The 20,568-nt window shown below is 41.0% G+C and overlaps 7 protein-coding genes across 9 annotated transcripts; 3 read left to right on the forward strand and 4 right to left on the reverse strand.

Moving 5' to 3' along the window:
• Window positions 1–2,067: 2,067 nt before the first annotated feature.
• Window positions 2,068–4,533, reverse strand: exu (maternal protein exuperantia). 2 transcript variants are annotated; one of them, XM_088040304.1, is made up of 4 exons: window positions 4,259–4,533; window positions 3,141–3,916; window positions 2,729–2,917; window positions 2,068–2,681 (listed from the first exon to the last, which is right to left on the reverse strand). In XM_088040304.1, the coding sequence occupies exons 2-4, from the start codon at window positions 3,906–3,908 to the stop codon at window positions 2,400–2,402; spliced, it is 1,239 nt and encodes a 412-aa protein (XP_087896430.1). In that variant the 5' UTR covers window positions 3,909–3,916; window positions 4,259–4,533; the 3' UTR covers window positions 2,068–2,399. The 2 variants fall into 2 exon arrangements, with proteins under 2 accessions (XP_087896430.1, XP_087896420.1); XM_088040294.1 differs by lacking the exon at window positions 4,259–4,533 and adding an exon at window positions 4,054–4,205.
• Window positions 4,534–4,831: 298 nt separating this feature from the next.
• LOC148181552 (peroxisomal multifunctional enzyme type 2-like) lies at window positions 4,832–8,972 on the forward strand. Of its 2 annotated transcripts, XM_088040260.1 has the most exons (10): window positions 4,832–5,246; window positions 5,295–5,447; window positions 5,496–5,615; window positions 5,665–5,861; window positions 5,910–6,252; window positions 6,303–6,590; window positions 6,640–6,989; window positions 7,038–7,155; window positions 8,366–8,551; window positions 8,600–8,972. In XM_088040260.1, exons 1-10 carry the CDS (start codon window positions 5,054–5,056, stop codon window positions 8,809–8,811), a joined length of 2,160 nt encoding a protein of 719 aa, XP_087896386.1. In that variant the 5' UTR covers window positions 4,832–5,053; the 3' UTR covers window positions 8,812–8,972. The 2 variants fall into 2 exon arrangements, with proteins under 2 accessions (XP_087896386.1, XP_087896395.1); XM_088040269.1 differs by lacking the exons at window positions 4,832–5,246; window positions 5,295–5,447; window positions 5,496–5,615; ... (3 more) ...; window positions 6,640–6,989; window positions 7,038–7,155 and adding an exon at window positions 7,932–8,023.
• Window positions 8,973–9,012: 40 nt separating this feature from the next.
• Window positions 9,013–10,591, reverse strand: spn-A (RAD51 recombinase homolog spn-A). Its single transcript, XM_088040318.1, has 4 exons — window positions 10,218–10,591; window positions 9,824–10,171; window positions 9,437–9,775; window positions 9,013–9,390 (listed from the first exon to the last, which is right to left on the reverse strand). Exons 1-4 carry the CDS (start codon window positions 10,299–10,301, stop codon window positions 9,145–9,147), a joined length of 1,017 nt encoding a protein of 338 aa, XP_087896444.1. The 5' UTR covers window positions 10,302–10,591; the 3' UTR covers window positions 9,013–9,144.
• Window positions 10,592–10,783: 192 nt separating this feature from the next.
• Window positions 10,784–16,858, forward strand: Coq6 (ubiquinone biosynthesis protein COQ6, mitochondrial). Its single transcript, XM_088040282.1, has 10 exons — window positions 10,784–11,027; window positions 11,074–11,264; window positions 11,310–11,546; window positions 14,948–15,055; window positions 15,102–15,167; window positions 15,213–15,320; window positions 15,367–15,569; window positions 16,301–16,416; window positions 16,461–16,627; window positions 16,740–16,858. Exons 1-10 carry the CDS (start codon window positions 10,877–10,879, stop codon window positions 16,785–16,787), a joined length of 1,395 nt encoding a protein of 464 aa, XP_087896408.1. The 5' UTR covers window positions 10,784–10,876; the 3' UTR covers window positions 16,788–16,858.
• On the reverse strand, window positions 11,560–14,679 carry pyx (transient receptor potential channel pyrexia). The gene is made up of 4 exons (XM_088040238.1): window positions 14,248–14,679; window positions 14,026–14,201; window positions 13,693–13,978; window positions 11,560–13,649 (listed from the first exon to the last, which is right to left on the reverse strand). Exons 1-4 carry the CDS (start codon window positions 14,434–14,436, stop codon window positions 11,658–11,660), a joined length of 2,643 nt encoding a protein of 880 aa, XP_087896364.1. The 5' UTR covers window positions 14,437–14,679; the 3' UTR covers window positions 11,560–11,657.
• A 50-nt stretch (window positions 16,859–16,908) lies between the features above and the next one.
• Window positions 16,909–17,603, forward strand: mRpL49 (mitochondrial ribosomal protein L49). Its single transcript, XM_088040331.1, has 2 exons — window positions 16,909–17,009; window positions 17,060–17,603. The coding sequence occupies exons 1-2, from the start codon at window positions 16,938–16,940 to the stop codon at window positions 17,522–17,524; spliced, it is 537 nt and encodes a 178-aa protein (XP_087896457.1). The 5' UTR covers window positions 16,909–16,937; the 3' UTR covers window positions 17,525–17,603.
• Lztr1 (Leucine zipper like transcription regulator 1) lies at window positions 17,504–20,331 on the reverse strand. Its single transcript, XM_088040249.1, has 5 exons — window positions 20,165–20,331; window positions 19,505–20,083; window positions 19,294–19,457; window positions 18,083–19,247; window positions 17,504–18,031 (listed from the first exon to the last, which is right to left on the reverse strand). The coding sequence occupies exons 2-5, from the start codon at window positions 20,054–20,056 to the stop codon at window positions 17,594–17,596; spliced, it is 2,319 nt and encodes a 772-aa protein (XP_087896375.1). The 5' UTR covers window positions 20,057–20,083; window positions 20,165–20,331; the 3' UTR covers window positions 17,504–17,593.
• Between the last annotated feature and the right edge of the window lie 237 nt (window positions 20,332–20,568).

Below are 20,568 nucleotides of genomic sequence, written 5' to 3' on the forward strand. Positions count from 1 at the left end.
AATTAAAAACCCTTTAAACCTCGCCATATTGCAAACTGTACTTAGTGAGGAATTTCATTTTGGCAACCATTAATATTAATCTAGTGCCATCAATATAACGAAATTACTTCACTGTTACCCCGTGTCTGGTGGCACGGATGAGTTTTGTTGGTGTGGAGAGAGTGCAGATGAAGTCCACTTGAGCTGGCTTGCTGGCAAACTTACAATATTCCAGCGAGCACCGAAAGTTATTTCGGGCACTATGTATGCAAGTAAGATTTTGCAGAAATTTGTAATTTGGAATGTAAGAAATTTGTTTATGTATATTACGGCTATTTTTATTCTAACACGTCTTTCGTTGATCAGCTCTTCTTACCACCTGGATTCACGATATTTTTTCTATTTCCGAAACTTTATTTTCCGATTTTACAGCGGACACTGACCCTGAAATAAAACCCAGTCCTTGGCCCCCCAATAAAGCAACAATTGCCGCCCATTTCACCCAAAATTGTGCCGATTTGTTATTTTATTAGGGGTTGAGTAAATTCTCGAGCGGAACAACTGGAATATTGGAAGATACTTAGATGGTCGTATAATTTTTTTCAAATACTTTTATGGACCCAGTCATAACTGAACCAGAAGAAATTGTGCGTCAACGAACGGTTTTCCATAATAAAGACGAATATTCTTTGAAGTACGCCGCTATAATAATAACAAAGTTCCGTTTACTTTATTTATCGGCGTTGGGTGTTTGTCGAGCATGGGGGAAAGGGTAAAGACATGATTTGGGCTCTTCTAACAATGAAAAAACAGGTTGTTTAGGCAATGATAATAAATTTTATTATAATCGGTTTATTGAGAAAAATGCACACATTTTAATTACAACTTTATGGGGGAGACGAATGTCCTATTTTTAGCACGAACTTTATTTCTTATCAACCCTTCAGCATTGTATATCAGGCCCCAGGTGCGTCGTACCAACTTTAAGAACTGTTCTATTGTATTTCTTCTATTTATGATCATGTTACTTTTTCGCTGCAGAGTTTTTATTACTTAAAATATTTGTGAAGACAGATTTTTGCAACCGGACATCTGTCACGTTACTTGTCAATTGTCGAGATAATGTTCACGTTTAGCCTTCAAAAGACGGTGATTATTTAGCAACAACAGAAGGCCCGTTCAGATAAATTACATACCGGCAGTGCTGGCGAAGAAATAAATATAACTTTGTCAACAATGCCGGTTCGAAAAGAATGAAAATCTCTAACTCATCGCGTATTTTAATTTCTTCAATAATGCATTATTAATGTAATTCTAGCTTTCCTAACAGGGGTGTCTCTAGCACGCACAGATAATAAATGGAAAGATAGATCCGTAATGGAACTATTTATATGAAAAACACTACCATCATTGTTCTCTGTACATGTCTGTCTTTATTTTAGTGAACACCTGTGTAAAGAAAACGTTCGCAACAGCACCGGAATAGACGAGCATCTGGTTCCGGTGTGTTCACGTCATATCGGAATCATGTTGGAGCAACCACATGCATCTACAATATTTTACGCTCAACTTTTAAACATTTGCTGTTTTTGTTTAAAAGAACAGTTTTGCGGATGTGACAAGATTACGCAAAAGTGACCTTTTTCCTCAAATGGGCAGATGAACGAGTTACAACTTTTTACACAAGGAGCAGCGATTGTTTTTATCCAAATTTCAGTTTAACGGCCCGATTATTGTTTACCAATGTTTTCGAGTGCGATTTTGTACGACGAGGCCATCTGTCGGTGAGCGATGGTTGTGGCGAGGAAAGTCCGGGCGCATTTTCTAGACAATTCCGGACCGGATTACGTTACAGAAAAAATCAGCGGCTCGAATTTCTATGCCAGCCAAAACGATCAGGTTTCTAGTTTTAAATGCACCCGTGTTTCATTGTATCGTATTTTCCTGTTTTCGCGATTCTTGTTCACCTTGAGCAATTTTTGGTTTGACGCACAATACTTAAATAAAAAAGCGAAATTATCTGAATTTCAAATGTAAAGAACATTTTTTAAAACGAAAAATTGAAAAATGGGAATCAAAGTCTGCAAGTGCAATGTTAATATTTTTATTTCTTTTAATAAATAACAGGTATGTAACAAATATAAAATTAGTTTGTCACAAGAAAATCACCCATTATTATCACAACTTAATATAGAATAACTGCAATATATTATTATCACGATCAACATGATTATCCAAATTTCATCCAAAATAAAAAACGTAAATAAACTTCCAAGTAGTAACATAACAGAAAAATAACACACTTCCGTGAAAAAGTTAAATTATGCATTAATAATATTAAAATAAAAAAACTCCTTAACTGATTAATAAAGCAACGAAAAAGTGACAAAAATAACGAAAAATGTCCAAGGCACAATTTCTTATTGCACTTCCACAGTCTTTTCAATTTCAGATTCGTTCTTCTCTGGCTCTGTCTTGATTATTGGTTCTGTTGGGTTATCAGAAGACACGTTGGGGCTGCTTGTCGATTCTGAATTTGAATTCTTATCTTTGTTAAAAGATCTCCTTGTGCCGCGTGGCTTCCTGTTGTTGTTTGGGAAATATCGGGGAGGTTTCGGTTCGACGGGTTTCTTATCTGGATCAAAGAAGCAGTCCAGAATGTCCAAGAGTTCACTCAGTTCATTTTCTTTGGCGTTTGCGATCTGGAATGATTATTTTAGATTGAAATTGAAAGAGGGAAGACCAATACCTCGCTTTTGAGAACTTTGTCCAGGCCATCCTTGGCGCCGGAGTCGTAGGCTTCCTTCAGTTTGTCGTAGTTGATGTTGTTCTCTGCTAGGAGTCTGCGGAGGTGGCTCGCGTGCTGTCTTTCAGATCGGCTAGCGCGGAGAAGCGCGCCGAAGACGGGGCGGAAGGTGTTTTGACGCTCCAGGAGCACCTGAAAACAAAGGGGATTAAAAACGTAAAAATCCACAAAAATTCGTTGCAATAAAGTTAAAAATTGAGTTTATTGGTAAAAGATAGCAAATAAATTACTCTTATCTGGAAAGAAACGCAAAAACGGAAAGGTAGCCATTAACTGCAGATAATAACATCAGAAAAAAAAAGACAAAAAAGTCGGGTCTGAAGGTGAAACAAATCGAATAAGACGGAAAAATCACCTTAAATTCTGCGATTTCGTCCTCTTCAGCACTGATGGGGTTGGTAAAAGGGCAGACAAAGTCAATAATTTCAGGTTCAGTCCCCGTGCTCTCCGTCTTCTCGTCCAAGTCCTGCCTTTCTCCCTGAGCTAGATGCGCAGCGATTTGGTAAGAAACTCTCGCTCTGTCGACGGCGCTACTGAAATCCTCTTCGTCGTGGTTTAAAAGAACTTTTGACATGACTCTTAAACTGAAAGATTTGGTCGTCTTGGCACACTTAGCTTGAGCGATGTTGAACCCATTGGCGAATCCTTTTACCACCTTACTAAATCTATCCAGGAGACTGTACCTCCGAAGAACCTCCAGCAGCATTCCAGGGGAAGCTTTTCTGATCTCGTGGTAGATTAAAATGACTCCGTCTACCCCATCGCCTTTGATCTCTTCCAACCACGTCAAAAAGTCAGTCAAAGCTGAAATGTCGCTCTTGGTTTTGACGAATTTGTTCGACCGCATGTCTTTCAGCATGCGGTATCTGCCGGTATTGACCACTCTGATGCTGTGTTTGCGTCGGTATGACGGGTTCAAATCGGCGAAAGGCATAATGTATTGGGAAAATTGACTTTTCGGCGTGTATCCGGCGATTTGACAAATTTCGTCGATCAGGCGACGTCCTGTCGTGTCCACTCCCCATCCCACTAAACGGTATTTTCCAGTAGGAATCCCTTTAGCCGGATTTTCTATCAAAGTGGAAATTTCGTCGCCAGAATTTGAACTATCGTTTTGTACCATTTTGATATCTGGAAAAAATAAGAAGGTCATCGACGAGGAGAAAAATATCAATATGTCTAAACATCAAACACGTGGCGTGAAATTTCCATGAATTTTACACGTGCCCCGCCCTTCGGTAAAAATTCTTTGCTCAAATTACACTCACCACAAATTGAAGTGTTGAAAAACTCGTTCTAACGCAAAAAAGACTAGAAATAGAATTTTGTGAGCACCCACTAGTTCGTTAACTTCATGAACATTGAATAATTTGTGGAAAATGCATTTTGCACGTGTGCACGTTGATGAAGTGGGGGCGCGGCGCAGACATGCGGAAATACGAAAATGCGCCAAGTTTGAAAAACCACACTTACCTTAAAATTTAAAAACACGCAGAATTGGTTGTGGAAACTTGTTGCTTTTTTTGGTCTCTTGAAAATGACAGCACTACACGGAACAAATGAAATTTTTGGTAAACAAAACCATATGTTACTTTGATGAAATCAGCTGTTTGAATTGGCGCAAGTGATCGGGGGACACCAGTAGTCCCTAAAAGTTCCTAGCTGTGATGGTCAAAAGTTTTCGGGGTGTCAAACTTTTTATTTCAAGCAAACTCATTTAGGAGACGGGAATGGAGTTGCAAATGCATTGCGAGATAAACAAATTGAAACTGAGACCAACATGTCCTTAGCAACAGGATCTACGTTTTGACAGTTGAGGTTATGTAGGCGTCAGTTTTCTTTTATTTTTTAAGAAACAGTGCACAAGTGTTAAAACAGCACAACAATAAAGTAGAGAAAGAATAAAACACTTTTTATTTACACTAAGCTAAAATAAATGGGGTTAAATGTACATATTTTCTAAAAATTACCGAATCATACACAATTGCGACTATATCAGCAGCAGACCTCAAATAGCAGACTATACATTTGAACTTCGTCGACAGTCAAACGTCAAAATCATCTGACATCTGTCAAAACTTTTTTTTAGGTTAAGTTCCTTTAGTTCATGTAAATTCCAGTGAAAACAACTACATTCAACTCGTTTATCCCCACTTGCGCCTTGTTTATCGAATGACAATTCATTTTTCCACAATCTAAAGTTCAAAGAGTGGGTCAGTATCAACAAGTATTTCGGTGCCGAACTCTGTTTGTGATTTTTGCTCAAAAATGGGGGACTTGAGATTCGACGGAAGGGTAGCTGTGGTCACCGGTGCTGGGGCAGGCCTAGGAAAAGCGTACGCTCTTCTTTTTGCCTCTAGAGGGGCTAAAGTTGTGGTAAATGATCTAGGAGGTGGTAGACATGGTGATGGAAGCTCCTCAAAGGCCGCAGATGCGGTGGTTGATGAAATTAAAAGAAATGGTAATCAATAAGTGCATGAAATCCAAGGTTTTCACAAATGTTTTTTAGGGGGAACTGCTGTTGCTGATTACAACTCTGTTGTTGAAGGAGAAAAATTAATTAAAACGGCCTTAGATAACTTTGGGCGCATTGATATTTTAGTTAACAATGCGGGGATCTTGAGGGATAAGAGTTTTGCGAGAATTTCAGACCAGGACTGGGGTAAATAATTGAAGCTGGTCATAGTTTAGGGAAACTTTTTGGTTTTAGATTTAGTCCATAATGTTCATCTTAAGGGTAGTTTCAAAACAACACAAGCTGCTTTCCCTGTTTTTAAGAAGCAAGGCTATGGAAGAATTGTGATGACTTCTTCAAATTCCGGACTTTATGGTACGATTCTTCTTTTTTTCTTATTGGAACTAATGAGGGATCATTATAGGCAATTTTGGACAAGCCAACTACTCAGCCGCCAAACTGGGCCTCGTTGGCTTAGCCAACACCATAGCAATTGAGGGGGCTAAAAGCAACATTCACTGCAATACAATCGTCCCGACAGCTGCAAGCAGACTCACTGAAGACATTCTTCCTCCAGATATCTACGCAGAGTTGAAGCCGGAATTGATTGCCCCAGTTGTGGTAAGTAAAACTGCCCGTTTTTAACACCTTTGAGAAACTTTCGCTTAGGCCTACTTGTGTCATGAAAGCTGCTCCGAAAACGGCACAGTAATCGAATCCGCCGCCGGTTGGGCCGGAAAATGCCACATAATCCGCTCCAACGGCAGTTTACTCCGCGGAAAAATCACCGATGGGGTTTCCTTAGAAAACGTCCGCGACCACTGGGAGAAAGTGACTTCAATGGTCGGCGCCGAGCACTTGGACTCAATTCAAGAAGCCACCGGAGCTCTAATGACATCTTTAGATAGTTTACGGTCGGGCTCAGCGGCTTCTCAAGGCTCAAGCGGCGCCGAGGATGACACAAACGTCTTCGAGTTTTCTCAGAAAGACGTCATTTTGTATGCTCTTGGAGGTGGGTGAGAATTACTATCATCGTTCTGATGAAGTAACGAGTTTTTGCAGTGGGAGCATCGCTGAAAAAGGAAAACGAGTTCCATTTCCTTTACGAAAACGACGAGACCTTCGCCCCCTTGCCTACTTTTTACATCCTTCCGGCGATGCAAGCGATGTTTTCGTCGTCTCAGCTGGAGTCGGCGATCCCCGGAAAAACGTTCTCGTTGGCTCAAGTTTTGCACGGCGAACAATACATTGAGTTTCTGGGAGAGATCCCAACTGAAGGAAAATTGTTTTCTAAGCAGTACACCGCGGAGGTTTTGGACAAAGGTTCAGGAGCCGCGATTGTTCAAAATGGTACTTACAAACAACACAGCGGTATAAAATCTGACGTTGTTTCTTTCAGTTGATTCTTACAACGACAAGGGCGAGCTAATTATTCGCAACCAGACCGTGACTTTCGTAGTCGGAGCCGGCAATTTCGGGGGCTCCAGAACTGGCACTAAAATAATACCATGCCAAAATAAACCCAATAGACAACCTGATTTGAGTTTGAGTGAACAAACTAATTATGACCAGGCAGCCCTGTACAGGTTGAGCGGAGATATGAATCCGTTGCATATTGATCCTAACATGGCAGCATTGGGAGGGTTTAAAGAGCCCATTTTGCATGGGTTGTGCACGCTGGGATTCTCCGTAAGGCTGTTAGTGAGGGCCTTCGCTGGGGGCGATCCCAGCTTGGTAAAGGCGATTAAGGTAAAACAATATAAAATGCACGACGGCGGTTCGTAACTTTCTTTTAAGGCTCGATTCATGAAACCTGTCGTTCCCGGACAAACTTTGAAAGTTGATTTCTGGAGAGACGGGAATAGGATTTACTTTGAAACCACAGCCGTGGAATCGAATTTGGTCGTTTTGGGCGGTAAGTGACTCATTTTCATTGCATGTGAATCATCTTATATCACTATTTTGTTATATAAAAACAGACAAGATAAAGAAGAGCACTCAGTTCAAACTGAAGGGCACGTTTTTTTGCTGCGTTGTCTCTTTTGCGAAACAATTTGCGTCAAAATCAGTTCACGTTCTAAAATTGAAACGTGCTCCAAGTCAACCAAATAAAATTAATTCCATTTTTGCTTTTACTGCATTGTAATTGTGATGTGGCACTTACACAAATAGCAACAAGTTTTTACGTGATTTTTTGAGGTCACGAAATAAATTTAGTTATCTTTATTGTTTCTTTACAGTACAAAGTCTTGTATAATCGAAAAATCCGATAGAAATGTTAGCACCCTGTAAATATAAATTAAAAAACAAGTTTCTGACGTCCGCGATATGTTTTCAAAGCTGTTTTTGTTGTTATCACAATTTCGCTTTGATAATATTTAACAATAAATAAAAATCACGGTCCCAAGTGCAGAGTTCATTGCCGTTTATACAAAATGTAACCTTTCTAGAACTGCATTCTGAATCAACTCGAAAACGATTTTTTGATGATTTGATAAGTCGCGAATGAACCTCTTTGACAACAAACGTTTTACAAATGCACTTTAATGTAGCATTTTTACGTAAACATTACACTATTAAGTAATTAGTTATGTAATGACTTCAGTAACGATGTTTGCAACATTTAAACTTAGTAATAAAAAAGTGGTTAAAGATCAAGGGTTTTTGCTTATACCAATTGAACTTCGATTTGTCATGTCAGTAGTTGTTGAAGCGACACAATACAAAGGTCTCATAGTCAGATTAGATCTTTCAATTCGAGTGTTTGTGAATTCTCATATCAGGTATTTTTAACATTTCTAAATTGATTATACTCGCGCTGTCGGTTCTTACACTTATATTATATGATATTATGATGGATTAAATAATTGATTAATCGAAAACTATGTCACAATGATGGAATCAATAAGTTCCGGGCAAAATAGTCATTTTTCAATTAATTTTGAATAACCCCGCGACAGGATGACCAATCAGCGGATCCGAGTTGGTCATCACACCAATCACATCGATCTTCCTCTTAATCACCTCTTAATGACATAACCTAGAAATAGTTATCAAATCGTGACTTTCACAATTCTGTTATCACTCAATTTCAGAAGTAGATTCTCTATTTAGTAATCTTTTAGGAGCATACGTCGATTTAACGTCCGTGAAAGCACCAGAAGTACGAGCACCCATGGCTTCTCTAGAAAGTGACGCAGTTTTTCAATTCATCATTGACCAAGTTAAGGCTGATCCCAACAAAGCCAAGTCAATTGGTGGAGTCTTTTTGTACAAAATCACGAAAAATGGCAAAGAAGTCAAGCAGTGGAGTGAGTAAAGTTTTTTTTTCATGACCTTTAGTGATTGGGGGTTTTTAGCTATGGATTTGAAGAACGCCAATGTGTATGCGGGGGCACCTGAAGGCAAACCAAGCACGACTCTTACGATTTCGGACGAAGACTTTATGTTGTTGGCGCAGGGAAAATTGCAACCCCAAGCCGCATTTATGAAGGGCAAACTGAAAATCACTGGAAATATCATGTTGGCACAGAAGTTGGCCCCCATTCTTAAAGCCAACTCGAAATTGTAATTATTGCGGTGTTTTGTACGTTTTCATGTACACATTCCTTTTTCTTTTTTATGCATGGTTCTAGGTTGGTGTTCTGTTATGTATTTTTAAGTTTATTATTTTTGTTACACTGTGTTCTGTGAATGGTCAATATTTTTAAAATACATTTCTTTACTTATTTTTTTAGGGCTTTTGATACTTGTCCTTTAAATTGTGACGAGATTGTTACAAAAAACTTTAATGAATAGAAAACATTACAACTAGAATGAAAAAGAATTTCTGCTGCTTAAATAACTGCAGTTTGGGTACAAAATAACACAATATTTGAAACTTCTTTGACTTACAAATTAGTAATCACTCTGTGGCGTCTCCAACGCCATCAGCATGTATGGCAAACATCGCTTCAGACTCTGGCAAACATGGAGAGTCATAAATTTTACACATTCTTGTTTCACCGCGTCCCTTTCTCAAATACAATCTTGTGGTGGAAGCGTGAGCCATAATATTTCCACCGATTGGCTTTTTGGGGTCAGCATTGAACATAGCAGCACCATCAACTTGAGCAACGACTTGGTTTGTAATGACGACGGCAATACCAAACTGAAAAATTAAATGTAAAGTGTTTCAAAACTATTTTTTTCTAAACCTCATCAGCTAGGCGCAGCAACATCCGTAAAAATCGTGCGAGGTGCATTTGTCGGGCTGATAATTCTCCTCTGCCTGAGTAATCGGTGCGATATAGAGACATTGCGCTGTCTACTATAAGAAGGGCGTAGCGAGATTCTGTCATTATTGCGGCTGCATGGATGAGGAGTTGCGTTTGGTGGTCGCTGTTGTAAGCTCTAGCAAAGGCGACGTTGTCCAAGACTTCTTGTCCTGGGAGTTTATATCGCTCAGCCACGGCAAGGAGTCGTTCAGATCTGAAAGTGCCCTCAGTGTCTATATAGAGGCATTTTCCTTCGCCACCGCCGCTCTCAATAGGCAACTATGGATAATAGAGTCAGAAAGGCTCTCAAAGTCTTAAAATGAGTACCTGACAAGTTACAGCCAAAGTGTGGCAGATCTGAGTCTTCCCTGTTCTAAATTCACCAAAGATTTCTGTAATTGAGCCTGTTTCTATCCCACCCCCTAACAATTTGTCCAATTCCTTAGAACCAGTAGTTAATTGAATAATTTCTGATCTTTTCTGATGGAAATCCGTGGCTGTAGTAAATCCCATTGGAACAAGCTTGGCAGCTTCAGCAAGAATCTTGTCAACTTTAGCTTCAGATAGCCCTTTCAGTGTCACCAAAGCTTTCTTAGGAGTAAAAGCCACAGATTCAACGGTGTGGTAGCCTGCTTCAGTTAGTTTTTTAATATCACCGGCGTTAATTCCATTACCCTAAGAACAAAGAGTTAAGAATTCTGGCACTTTGGGGAAATGTTACCTCAAGTTTTGTAATGGGCTGGGGGCCACACTCATCGACTTCGGTTTCAACCGCCGTGGCCGTGGAGGCCAAACTCAAACTCATTTTCAAAAAAAACAATAAAAACTGTAAATTAAAAAGAGGGAAGTACGGAGGTTAGGAAATTGAAAAAACAAAAGTGCTGCCAACGTACACACTAAAAAGTCACTGATGCAATTGTTAAAATTTTAATTAAAGGTTTTTTTAACGATGTAGGGTGTTTGGTAATGTTTCAGTTTATATTATTAAAAGGTAAGGAGCCAATTTAAGATCTAATTGAGTGAATTAATTGTTCCACCGACTGCTTTATATAGATTATCCGGTGAGAGATTGGGATATTTCGACAGTTGACATATAGGTTGGTAGCAAATTATGCTACAAAATACACTAAAAACACTAAATTCCTACGCGAAATGGGTTGACAGGGTTGTCAGTAACTGGGGTTATTTTGTTATTTTAAATTTCGCGCGTATGGTACACTTTTTATCGCGTAGATTTAGTGACTTTTCTGTCATGCAATCTCTCACCGTACAAACTATAGATGATCTAATACCAATACCAACATGACAGAAGGAACAGAACTATTTTTAATTTTGCTGTCAAAAAACCAACCCAAAAGGTTCGAGTGAAGCAAAATAAAGATGTTGATTAAACATTGCAACCGAAATGGCCTTCTTCAAAGTCTCTGGACTATTTCAAAACGCCTTCAAAGCACAAATCACGGGTCTAAACACTATGACATTATCGTGGCTGGCGGGGGCATGGTGGGGACTACCTTAGCTTGCACCTTCGGTATAATTCCGTTCTTTCTTACCTTTTTTACCCTTTAATATTTAAGGTAAAAATCCCAAACTCTCCAACAAGAAAATTCTTCTTCTGGAAGGCAGTAAAAAGTCCCAATGGACCCTCACAGAATCCTACAGTAACAGAGTCTCTTCATTAAACGCCGCAACGGTTGAGTTACTTAAAAGTATAGATGCATGGAAGCACATATCTGGGGCTCGTTTTTGTGCAGTCAAGCGAATGCAGGTGGGTTTTTGCCCCCTTTATGCAAAAATATAAAAGGGCTTGTAGGTTTGGGACGCCCTGTCTGACGCCGCAATTTGTTTTGATCACGATAATTTCGAGCAGCCCGTCGCTTATATAGTTGAGAATGACGTTTTGTTAGATTCTGTGCAGAAAGAAATCGAGAATTTAGGAGTTGAAGTGGTGTATGAAGCTAAGATTCAAAATTGCTGCCCTCAGGAGGAAGGAGAGGACGTGGTGAGAGTCTCTCTGGAGAACGGGGACAAGTACACGTGTGAATTGCTGGTAAGAAGTTGTTTGAGTTTTTTAAAGGGACAAAAACTACTGGTTGCAGCGGCAATTATCGTTTTTAGTGATACGAAAAAAAAATTTATGCAATCTATTACAAAGAAACAGTCAATTTTTGTTATTTTTAGCTATTTGTCCCGCGATGTATTCGACTTTTTCCATGAAAATTCTGCTGTATTCAGCAAACTGCTTGTTCAGCTCCTCTAACTCGGCCTTCAACGCCATTTGTTTATCCATTCCTCCATAGGTGCTCGAATACGAGTTCATTCGTGACAACGGAGGCGATATAAAATCATAATATCCTTTGTTACTTCTTCTTTTTCGTCCTCGATTCTTCTCCTTTCGTTCCGATACTAAATGATAACTACTCTTGATCAAATTTTTGGGAATTCTCTTTTCCCTCGGATCATTGGGTTTGATATACAAAGCCCAAGAGCATCCCACCTTCAACAGCAAAGCCTGTTTAAAGAAAAACTTCATAAGCTTGTGCGGAATACATTTCAAGAGTCGTGAGAACAACATCGACTCTATGTGCGCTACAAGCTCTGCCTGTCTCACTAAACTGTCTAATCCAGCGCTTTGTTGGAGGCCTTGGATATCACTGACGGCCAAACCGACCATTAAGTTTGCCAGTATTACAGTCACGAGGATGACAAAAGCTAGAAACATAACTTCGGCTGTGCCTCGGTATTGAATTTTCGCCGTGTCGTCGTAGAAGATGTCTTCGTATTCTAGTTCGCCGGACATCATCACCAGAACTTTCAGGACCACAGTTTTCAAGTCGTGGAATGACTTGTAGTTTGCGAAGAGGACGCCGAAGCTCAAGGCGAACGCCAGAAGAAGACAGAAATACGCAGCGACGAATTTGAAAAAGTTGACTGAAACAGTGGTGAACATTTGGATGTAGAGACTGAAGATTGGGAATCTTCCGACGATTAACATGAGTTCTGCCCAGGTGAGGAAGATGCCGATGGCAGCGACGTGGTGTTGCCAATTATGCACACTTTCCCGGACGTCCATCTTGTTTTCAGGGTGCACGCAGCAGAACACGCTGATGATGATAAGCCATTGAAGCCAGTTCTCGTACTCTTTGATGTAGGTGCGCCACGAATGACAGATTTGGAAAATTTCTTTTGAAAAGAGCAAGAAGTTGAAGCCGAGGAGGAGGTACCCGACGATGGTAACATCGGGTTTGAGGAGACACGGGGAAACGGTTATCAAAGTGCGTGGAGAAGGGCAGTTTTTGACGAAGACGCCGTTGACGTAGTACGTGTAAAGAATCACGAAAAGGGACCGATAAAATAGACTAAAAAGAAAAAATTTGCGGATGCGGCGCCACTTCAAGAACAGGAACGTTTCGCACAATGGGTGCTTCAACACTTCCCGGTGCCCCACCTCGATGAAGTTGAGTAAAAGATCGGTTTCTTTTTTGCCCACAGTCGGCACTAAAATCTTGAAATCCATCTTCAACTCGCAATCCACGTCTCCCAGCTCGTGGTCACTGACCTGAATCGACGAATCTAACTTCGCTATGTACTTTGGAATAACATCGGGAGTCTTCCTGGTAATAAAATTCAACACGGAGACTCCTCCGTTCGTTCGAATAGTAACGTCCCCTCCATGGTTCAGTAGCATCATAACGCATCCAGAGAACTCGTTGAGAGCTGCAAGATGCATGGGAGTGTACCCGAAGTTATCTTGGCGGTTGACGTTGGCCCCAGCGGTTAGCAACAATCTCACGCATTCCGAAGATCGGGAGACTTTGACGATGGCACCGTGAAGAGGAGTGCGTCCATCGATGTCCCTCGCGTTTGGATTAGCTCCTCTAGTTAACAACAACTCGAGAGTTTCTGAACACTGAGAAAGAGCCGCTAGATGAAGAGGAGTTTGTTTTCTGTGGTTTTCACTGGAAAGTTGAGCACCGGCGGCGATGAGAAGACGAGCACATTCTGCGTCACCATCTTCAGCGGCTAAGTGGAGAGGTGTGAGTTTGTCCGTGCCGGATTGGACGTCTACAGCGGCGCCGTGGGATAACAAGAGTTTGATGATTTCGGAGGAGCCTAATCCGGCAGCTAGGTGAAGAGGAGTTTCGCTGTAAACCTGGCAGAGGGTACAGACGTTCGTGTTTTACATTTGAGCGTACCTGGGGCGTATTAGGGGTGGCGTTGTTCTCCAAAAGCTCTTTTACGCAATCTATTGCTAGACTCTGCACGGCGTAAAAAAGCGGACTTTTGTTGTTAACACCGGAGTTGACATCAGCACCGTGGCGGATCAGCGTTCTTAGACACAGGAGATGACCTTTACTGGCGGCGCAATGAAGAGGTGTTGCTCTGTTTACAGTGTCTTTGGCTTCTATGTCGGCTCCATGTTGGAGTAAGATTTTGAGACAGTCAACGTTACCAACACAAGCAGCTAAGTGAAGAGCGGTTCTGAAAGATGGTATCACCAAAGGAAGAATTTCAATGCGATCACGTACCGACCAGCTTCATCTGTAGTTTGTAGATTTGCACCACCCTCCAGCAGCTCTTTCAAGAAGGTGTCCTTCTCCATCCAGGTCAAAAGAAACAGAAGAGATGTCTTGTTTTTACTGAACAGCTGTTCAGTTTGGTTTTCTTCGAGCATGTGGATGATGGTTTCGGCGTCTGGTAGCGTCTACAACTCCAGAATAAGTTTTGAAGTTGTAATTACTATTATTCACCTGTAAATTCTCCCAAATGGTACAATTTTCCCAAATGTCTATAATTGATTTGGACCTGCTTCTTTGCTCTCCATCACACACCGACCCTGTTTCTTCCTCGCTGGAAATACTGATCTCATCTATTTTCATTACGACATCATCGGCCCATCGAATCACCGAGTCTTCGGAGCGATCAACTTTTAGCGACATGATAGTTTTCCAAGAAGCAACGTGTCTTACATCGTGGTATTTAGTTTATCCGACTAAACCAGATTTAGAACGAAAAATAAACCGATCAAATAAACAGAGTGCGTGTTAAAGTGGATCTCGTATCACATCGACACGTTACACACCCTGATCGTTTTCACTAATTAAGGGAAAACAAAGGAAAAACGTGAAAAATAGAAAATTGAATTCGATTTACATTAATCCGCGGAAAAATAAGTGACCCGAAGCGCATTCACCACGAGACTGATGATTTTCTCAAGAAGATCGTGGCGGTCTATTTTTAATTTTCACTGAATTGAGTCAAGCCGAAATTTTATCGGAATTTAATTGGACGATTGGAATTGGGGTTTAGGTCATTTTCCGAGCTAGAAAATTTAAATCTTGATTACTGTTTGTAATCATTGCGATTGCGACCTCGCAAGTCATTGCGTAATTAAACCGGGAATAAAAAATGGAAAATATTTATCACATCTGAAAAAATATTTGTTTCTAGTTGGGCTGTGACGGTGCGAACTCCTCGGTGAGGAAATCCATCGGTTTGCATCACATCTCCTGTAATTACAACCACATGGGAATTGTGGCCACTTTAAAACTCCCTGAGGTTTGTATAATCCCGTTTTTATCCCAGATTATCGAGCTTTTCGCAGGACTGTGAGAACACAGTGGCGTGGCAAAGACATCTTCCGGATAGCGGCTTCTTGGCTCTTCTTCCGGTTAGTACGACTCTTTAACTATCACCTTTTTATCACTATTTTCAGTTAAGACAAGGTTTGTCGTCGATGGTGTGGTCAACGAAGGCCCACGAAGCGAAAGAACTGATAAAACTGCCAGAGGACCAATTCGTGGACGCTATCAACGACGCTCTGGTATACTAAACATGTTCTGTGATGATATATTTTCGTGTTTTTTCAGTGGAAAAGACACAGTAGAAGTAGTTTGATAGACCAAGCGATGCAGACTTTTGATAATTTCATTCGGTTCTGCGATCTGCCTTCGAGTTCGACAACGCAGTGTCCACCGAAAATCCTGGCGTGTGATGTAAATAGCAGAGCGATGTTTCCTTTGGGACTGGGACATGCGACTAATTATGTGACGAAAGGGGTGGCTTTAGTGGGGTGAGTGTTATAATACAACCGGGGTAGTAATTATCATCTTGTTTTCTTGTCTAAATTGAGGGTTTACATAAAAGCGCTAATTTTGGACTATCAAAATAAATCGAAACTATTTACATTAAATTGAAGTTGGGGGCGCTCAGGTGGGTGCGCCTGAGAAAATATTTCATATTTTATGTTTTGCTTATAACGCGATGCAGTTATGCAAATATTTTTGCTCAACAAACTTGTTGCACTGGGGAACGGATGGAACTAATTTATTTGTTGACTGAATAAATGAGTTTTGAGTAAAATGACCGCAGATGTTGAATTTTAGATGCATTCTAATAATATCTTGATCTGAATGGAAAAAGTGTGTTTGAAATCAGTGCATGCAAATATGTACATAGAGCTCGAATTTACGAGCGTATTTTCAGATATAAAATGTTTGGTTTTAGAAAAACAGACAAGGTCCAGAAAAAGGGACATGATTTCAATTTTGATTTAGAGCAAATAAACCGTAAAATTTCGATTTTATGAGAATTTAAACGAGTTTTAAAAATAATCAAACCCGTCGAAATTAAAGAACTTAAATAGAAAACTCTGGGTACTTCCTCCGCTTTAATATCCATCTAATCTATGCTTGTATCACTGACAAATTTTACTCCCAATAAAATTACATAATTGCCATAATATTCCCATAACGATTCTCAAATTGTAAACACACTTAATATGTTTTAAATTGTTATTTTCAGCGACGCCGCCCACAGACTGCACCCTCTCGCAGGTCAAGGCGTCAATTTAGGTTTCGGTGATGTTATTTGTTTGAATAGAGTCCTTGGAGAGGCGGCTTTTTCCGGGAGCTCATTAGGTACAATAAAAAGTCAGTTTTTCATTCATTATTCGCCTTTTTAGGAAGTCTACAGTATTTAAAAGATTACGAAACGGAACGACAACGACATAATGTCTCCATGCTCCTTGTCGTACACGGCCTGTTCCAACTGTATAGCACGCAATTAACCCCTCTAGTTCTACTCAGAAGTCTGGGGCTACAAGCGACGAATGCCTTGACGCCCCTCAAGGTAAAGCCAAGTTTAACACTGAGACAAAGCGGACGTCGAGTTATTTTAATCCTGTTTTTGTTTATTCCATGAGGTGTAAACAATGATTATTAATGGGTTTGGTGTTTTTCAGAAACTAGCGATGGCTCAGGCTGCGGGGCTGCGATACGGACAAGTTTAAACGGTGGTGAAAACTTGAATTGTTATTATTTATTTGTAATTTTAAATAAACGCGGTGATTTGAGGAATAAAGCAGGTGGTGACATTACCGATCCAAATGTGAGGTTAAAGTATCTCTTGTTTAGTTTTTTTACTGCCTCAAAATAAAGGTATGGCAGGGCTCCGTAAGTGTTTATTCACCACTTTGACAAAAACGCAACATTTTCGCACATTACCATGTCTAGTAAGCTTTTTTTTTGATTAGGTTGAACATGTCTAACCTCAAAATTTTAGACCGTGCAGATTCGAAATTCTAGCTTCGATTCAAGTAAATTCTTGGTGGACGTCGATGTAACGACTAAATATGAAACAACGAAAGACCCAGAAGAGTGGAAATTCGTTCAGCGCGTCCTGCCACCAACTCTGGTGCCGGAGCCTAAAAAACTTGAAGAATATCAGTCAGGTTGGAAGCCCCAAGGTAACAATTTCAAAGACAGTCCTTATTACGTTGCAAGGACTCGGAATCACATGATGCCGGTATATCTACAAGTTTTACAAAGAGGGGTTAAGAGACATACAATTATCAAACTAATCCAAGGGGATATTTGGCAACTGGAAAAGGATCTAAGGCCCTTTTTAGAAGACCTGATCAAGCCTCGTTATCTACGCCTTCAAGTGAACGAATTCGCTGGTAAAATCTGCATCAACGGCGACCACGTGAACGCAGTAAAGTACTGGTTGGCTCAAAAAAACTTTTAATTATTATGTTAACGTAATTACATTTATATAGATTCTAGATTTACATAGAGTGGTGCTAATAAAAAATCATCACAACATAGTCTTAAGTAAGTCAGTTGAGAAACTAGCTGATGATGAGACATCTTGACATAGCTTTGGTTCACTCATATCATTGGCTAGCGCCATCAAAATATCAAGAATGAGCTCTTTGCTCAGCATTCTGAGTCGCGGCAGCTTCGCCACTTTGGTAAAATGGTGGACAATCAGATCTAGAGCGTACTTCTTCATATCAGTGGCTTGCATGCCATCTGCAGCTTCAAGGATTTGAATCACGTTCTCAAACGATACATTCATTTCTAGGTTTTGCTTGCAAAAGGCTTGGAGGCGGTTATTTGTGAAGCTGTAGAATAAAGGGGCTGAGAAGAGGTAAAGGGAGTCTTCTGGGGGCATGTTGACGTCGCCGCAGTAGATAAAGCGGAGGAGGGAGTGGAATGATTGCAGCGATGGGATCATTTCGCCGATCTGGATCTGAAAACCAAACTTTTGGGGACTTCTGGTATCAACTGGTGGAGTCTTTACCTTTACTTTACAGTCCGTGGGCATGAAAGACCGAAATAAAGCCTCAAAGTATCCACTGCGCGCCGCCAGAATTGGTTTATGAGCCGGTATTACTTGACCATCGAGTACCAAATCGACGTCGTAGAAGGGGGCTCCGTAACACTTGAGAAACGACGCCATGTCTTGCTCTAAAGTGGTTCCAGCGAGCTCCCCTTGACTCTCACTGACGCATTTGGTATTGCTGGCAGTCTGTTTTAATCTAATAATCTCAATAATCAAACGACTACTCAAAGTCTCGAACTTTGTCGACATGACAATGTCGTTGTAGTTGGATTCTTTCACGATAAACCTGAGGCAGTGGTCTTTTATAACGTTGAGTTTCAAATTATGAGCAGTTTCCAGAGCCTCCAACACGTTTGCCATGTTAATGGAAGAATTCAAGTATTGGACACACAAGTTATCCAAACGGACCATTCCGAACTCCACTGCTAATCTATACACGTCCATCATCCTCAACACGTTCTCCGTCGGTAAGCCCCCCTTTTTCGTGGGATCTATACAATCCATGTAGATATAGTCCAAAACCAACTCAAACGCGTCAGGATTAGCCTCCGGGAATTCAATCTCCACCAAAGGAACCTCCTTAAACGGAACATTCACAGTCCCAAACAACTTCTCCAAATGAGCATCACGTTTAGCCTTCGACTTCTTCAGTATCGACCGTAAATGCGCAGACCTCGCCGCTACAATCGCCATGTGGCCAAAAATCTTCTTCTGTTCAGGTCCCACCAAAAAATGCACATCATAGAACTCGTTGGCGCTCAACAGCTTCCCAAAATCCTCGTGAAGAGTACATTTAGGATAACAAGAAAACTGGAACCGGTACATCTCCCCGCTGCGCACATTGTTGTCAATGGTGCCCCCAAAGACAAACATTGCGTCATCCACCACAGCAGCGGCATGGAAGAGGCGACCGGAAGGAACGAAAGACTCCGACGCTGGTAAAATTGTCGACCAAGTTTGGGAGTCCAAATCAAAACAGTGGAGATCATTGGAAAGAGTGCTGTCTGCGGCGCCTCCAAAGACGTACAAATGCCTATCGAAGGCCACCATAGTGTGGCCGTAACGACGAGCTGGTGGAGGCGGCGCCCCTCGGATTATATGATCCGTGGTGATACGTGTCCACCTAAACATGACTGATTCAAACAAGAAAAGTCCTCACGGGGGCTTACGTATGTGTGTTGAAATTGAACTGGAAAAGGGAGTTGGTGATTTGAGCCCCACTTTGTCCGCTGAAGACGTACATCTTTTCTCGTGCCACCGCCACTGGGAAGTTGCAGCAAGTTGGGGGGCACTCACCTTGTTGTGAAATCTTTACCCAACACCGATTGTCTCCCTGAAATCGTCGGGTTAACATTCTGAAGTTATAACGTGGGGGCTTACATTCAAAGAGATGGTCCACATGTCATTCAACCTCGCGTTTCCGTCATATCCCGCGAAAATCCATAATTTGTTGTCGTACACGGCGGCTCCATGGGCCGATCGGGGCTCCGGTGTGATCCCTAAAAACCTCCACTCCACCCATTGCCCAGAATGGAATTTGTATTCAAACAGATCATTTTTATTAGTGAGATTCGAATTGGAATGAATGTCGCCAGTGTACCCCCCGAACACAAACATCGAGTTTTTGTATACTACAGCCGAGTGGTGGTATCTGGGCGCCGGAGGAGACCCATTCGCAAATGCGCGCCCCCAGGACTTCTCCTTAACATCAAATCGTAACAGATCATTCAACATGCTCTTTCCATTGTCTCCCCCAAAGACATAAATCGCCCCTTTGTAAGCTACGACAGTATGCTTGCTCCGCCGAGCCCCCACGAATTCGTCGCATTCGGGCATACGCTTCCATCGGTGGACCGTCTCCAAAGGACCGATTTCTAGCGTGAGAGCGTTGTCATAGAGAGCTGCGTCATCGAGAATTGTTAAACTGCTCATTTTTCCTGAGATTGGGTTTTGTTTACTCTGAAAAGTAAGGTTAGGTAATTGGGGTTTGGTCGTTTTGAGAGTTCAGAGGATGCTGGGTTGAAAATGGGTGACTTTTACCGAGCTCTGGTGAGATCATCACATTGTGTTTCTGCCTGACGGCTGTTGAAGTCAAAATTGCTTCTTTATCTGGAATTGCTTTGTTTTGCATGAGCTGTCAAAACACCCACATAATCTGCTTGTGCTCGGACGCATCGATTTTTCCAAGGATGTAACCTGTTTGGCAATTTTCCTTTCTTCTCTTTGTTATTATGTATTTATGTCTCTAGGAATTTCAAATTTGCGCGTTTTCACTGACTGAAAATTATTGTTGGGTTAAAAAACTCCAAGTTTTTGGAGATAAATACATCGTTTTTGATTCCCACTAAAGTTTTTGGCAATTTAGAGTTGAATTATTTTTTTTTCCTTGTAATTTGGTGGATTAATCAATAATCGCTTCAGTTTGAAAGTGGCAGCAATATCTT

This window comes from Gnatocerus cornutus, chromosome 1, assembly GCF_029298725.1.
Source record: "Gnatocerus cornutus isolate USDA-ARS CGAHR chromosome 1, icGnaCorn1.1, whole genome shotgun sequence".
In the NCBI taxonomy this organism is placed as follows: Eukaryota; Metazoa; Arthropoda; class Insecta; order Coleoptera; family Tenebrionidae; genus Gnatocerus; species Gnatocerus cornutus.

Excerpts from the sequence above, each read along its gene's own strand:
- Coq6 (XM_088040282.1), top strand. The coding sequence starts at position 10,877 with ATGTTGATTAAACATTGCAACCGAAATGGCCTTCTTCAAAGTCTCTGG. Across the intron at positions 15,321-15,366 it reads ACGCTATCAACGACGCTCTG|TGGAAAAGACACAGTAGAAG; the intron begins GTATACTAAACA and ends GTGTTTTTTCAG. Across the intron at positions 16,417-16,460 it reads TTTTTCCGGGAGCTCATTAG|GAAGTCTACAGTATTTAAAA; the intron begins GTACAATAAAAA and ends TCGCCTTTTTAG.
- exu (XM_088040304.1), bottom strand. The coding sequence starts at position 3,908 with ATGGTACAAAACGATAGTTCAAATTCTGGCGACGAAATTTCCACTTTG. Across the intron at positions 2,918-3,140 it reads ACGAAATCGCAGAATTTAAG|GTGCTCCTGGAGCGTCAAAA; the intron begins GTGATTTTTCCG and ends CTTTGTTTTCAG. Across the intron at positions 2,682-2,728 it reads ACAAAGTTCTCAAAAGCGAG|ATCGCAAACGCCAAAGAAAA; the intron begins GTATTGGTCTTC and ends TAATCATTCCAG.
- pyx (XM_088040238.1), bottom strand. The coding sequence starts at position 14,436 with ATGTCGCTAAAAGTTGATCGCTCCGAAGACTCGGTGATTCGATGGGCC. Across the intron at positions 13,979-14,025 it reads ACTACAGATGAAGCTGGTCG|AACCGCTCTTCACTTAGCTG; the intron begins GTACGTGATCGC and ends ACCATCTTTCAG. Across the intron at positions 13,650-13,692 it reads CCACCCCTAATACGCCCCAG|GTTTACAGCGAAACTCCTCT; the intron begins GTACGCTCAAAT and ends ACCCTCTGCCAG.
- spn-A (XM_088040318.1), bottom strand. The coding sequence starts at position 10,301 with ATGAGTTTGAGTTTGGCCTCCACGGCCACGGCGGTTGAAACCGAAGTC. Across the intron at positions 10,172-10,217 it reads AGCCCATTACAAAACTTGAG|GGTAATGGAATTAACGCCGG; the intron begins GTAACATTTCCC and ends CTTTGTTCTTAG. Across the intron at positions 9,391-9,436 it reads TGCTGCGCCTAGCTGATGAG|TTTGGTATTGCCGTCGTCAT; the intron begins GTTTAGAAAAAA and ends TTAATTTTTCAG.
- LOC148181552 (XM_088040260.1), top strand. The coding sequence starts at position 5,054 with ATGGGGGACTTGAGATTCGACGGAAGGGTAGCTGTGGTCACCGGTGCT. Across the intron at positions 6,253-6,302 it reads CATTTTGTATGCTCTTGGAG|TGGGAGCATCGCTGAAAAAG; the intron begins GTGGGTGAGAAT and ends GAGTTTTTGCAG. Across the intron at positions 8,552-8,599 it reads CAAAGAAGTCAAGCAGTGGA|CTATGGATTTGAAGAACGCC; the intron begins GTGAGTAAAGTT and ends GGGGGTTTTTAG.
- mRpL49 (XM_088040331.1), top strand. The coding sequence starts at position 16,938 with ATGGCAGGGCTCCGTAAGTGTTTATTCACCACTTTGACAAAAACGCAA. Across the intron at positions 17,010-17,059 it reads TTCGCACATTACCATGTCTA|ACCGTGCAGATTCGAAATTC; the intron begins GTAAGCTTTTTT and ends TCAAAATTTTAG.
- Lztr1 (XM_088040249.1), bottom strand. The coding sequence starts at position 20,056 with ATGAGCAGTTTAACAATTCTCGATGACGCAGCTCTCTATGACAACGCT. Across the intron at positions 19,458-19,504 it reads TGTGGACCATCTCTTTGAAT|GGAGACAATCGGTGTTGGGT; the intron begins GTAAGCCCCCAC and ends CGACGATTTCAG. Across the intron at positions 18,032-18,082 it reads CCACGGACTGTAAAGTAAAG|ATCCAGATCGGCGAAATGAT; the intron begins GTAAAGACTCCA and ends TTTGGTTTTCAG.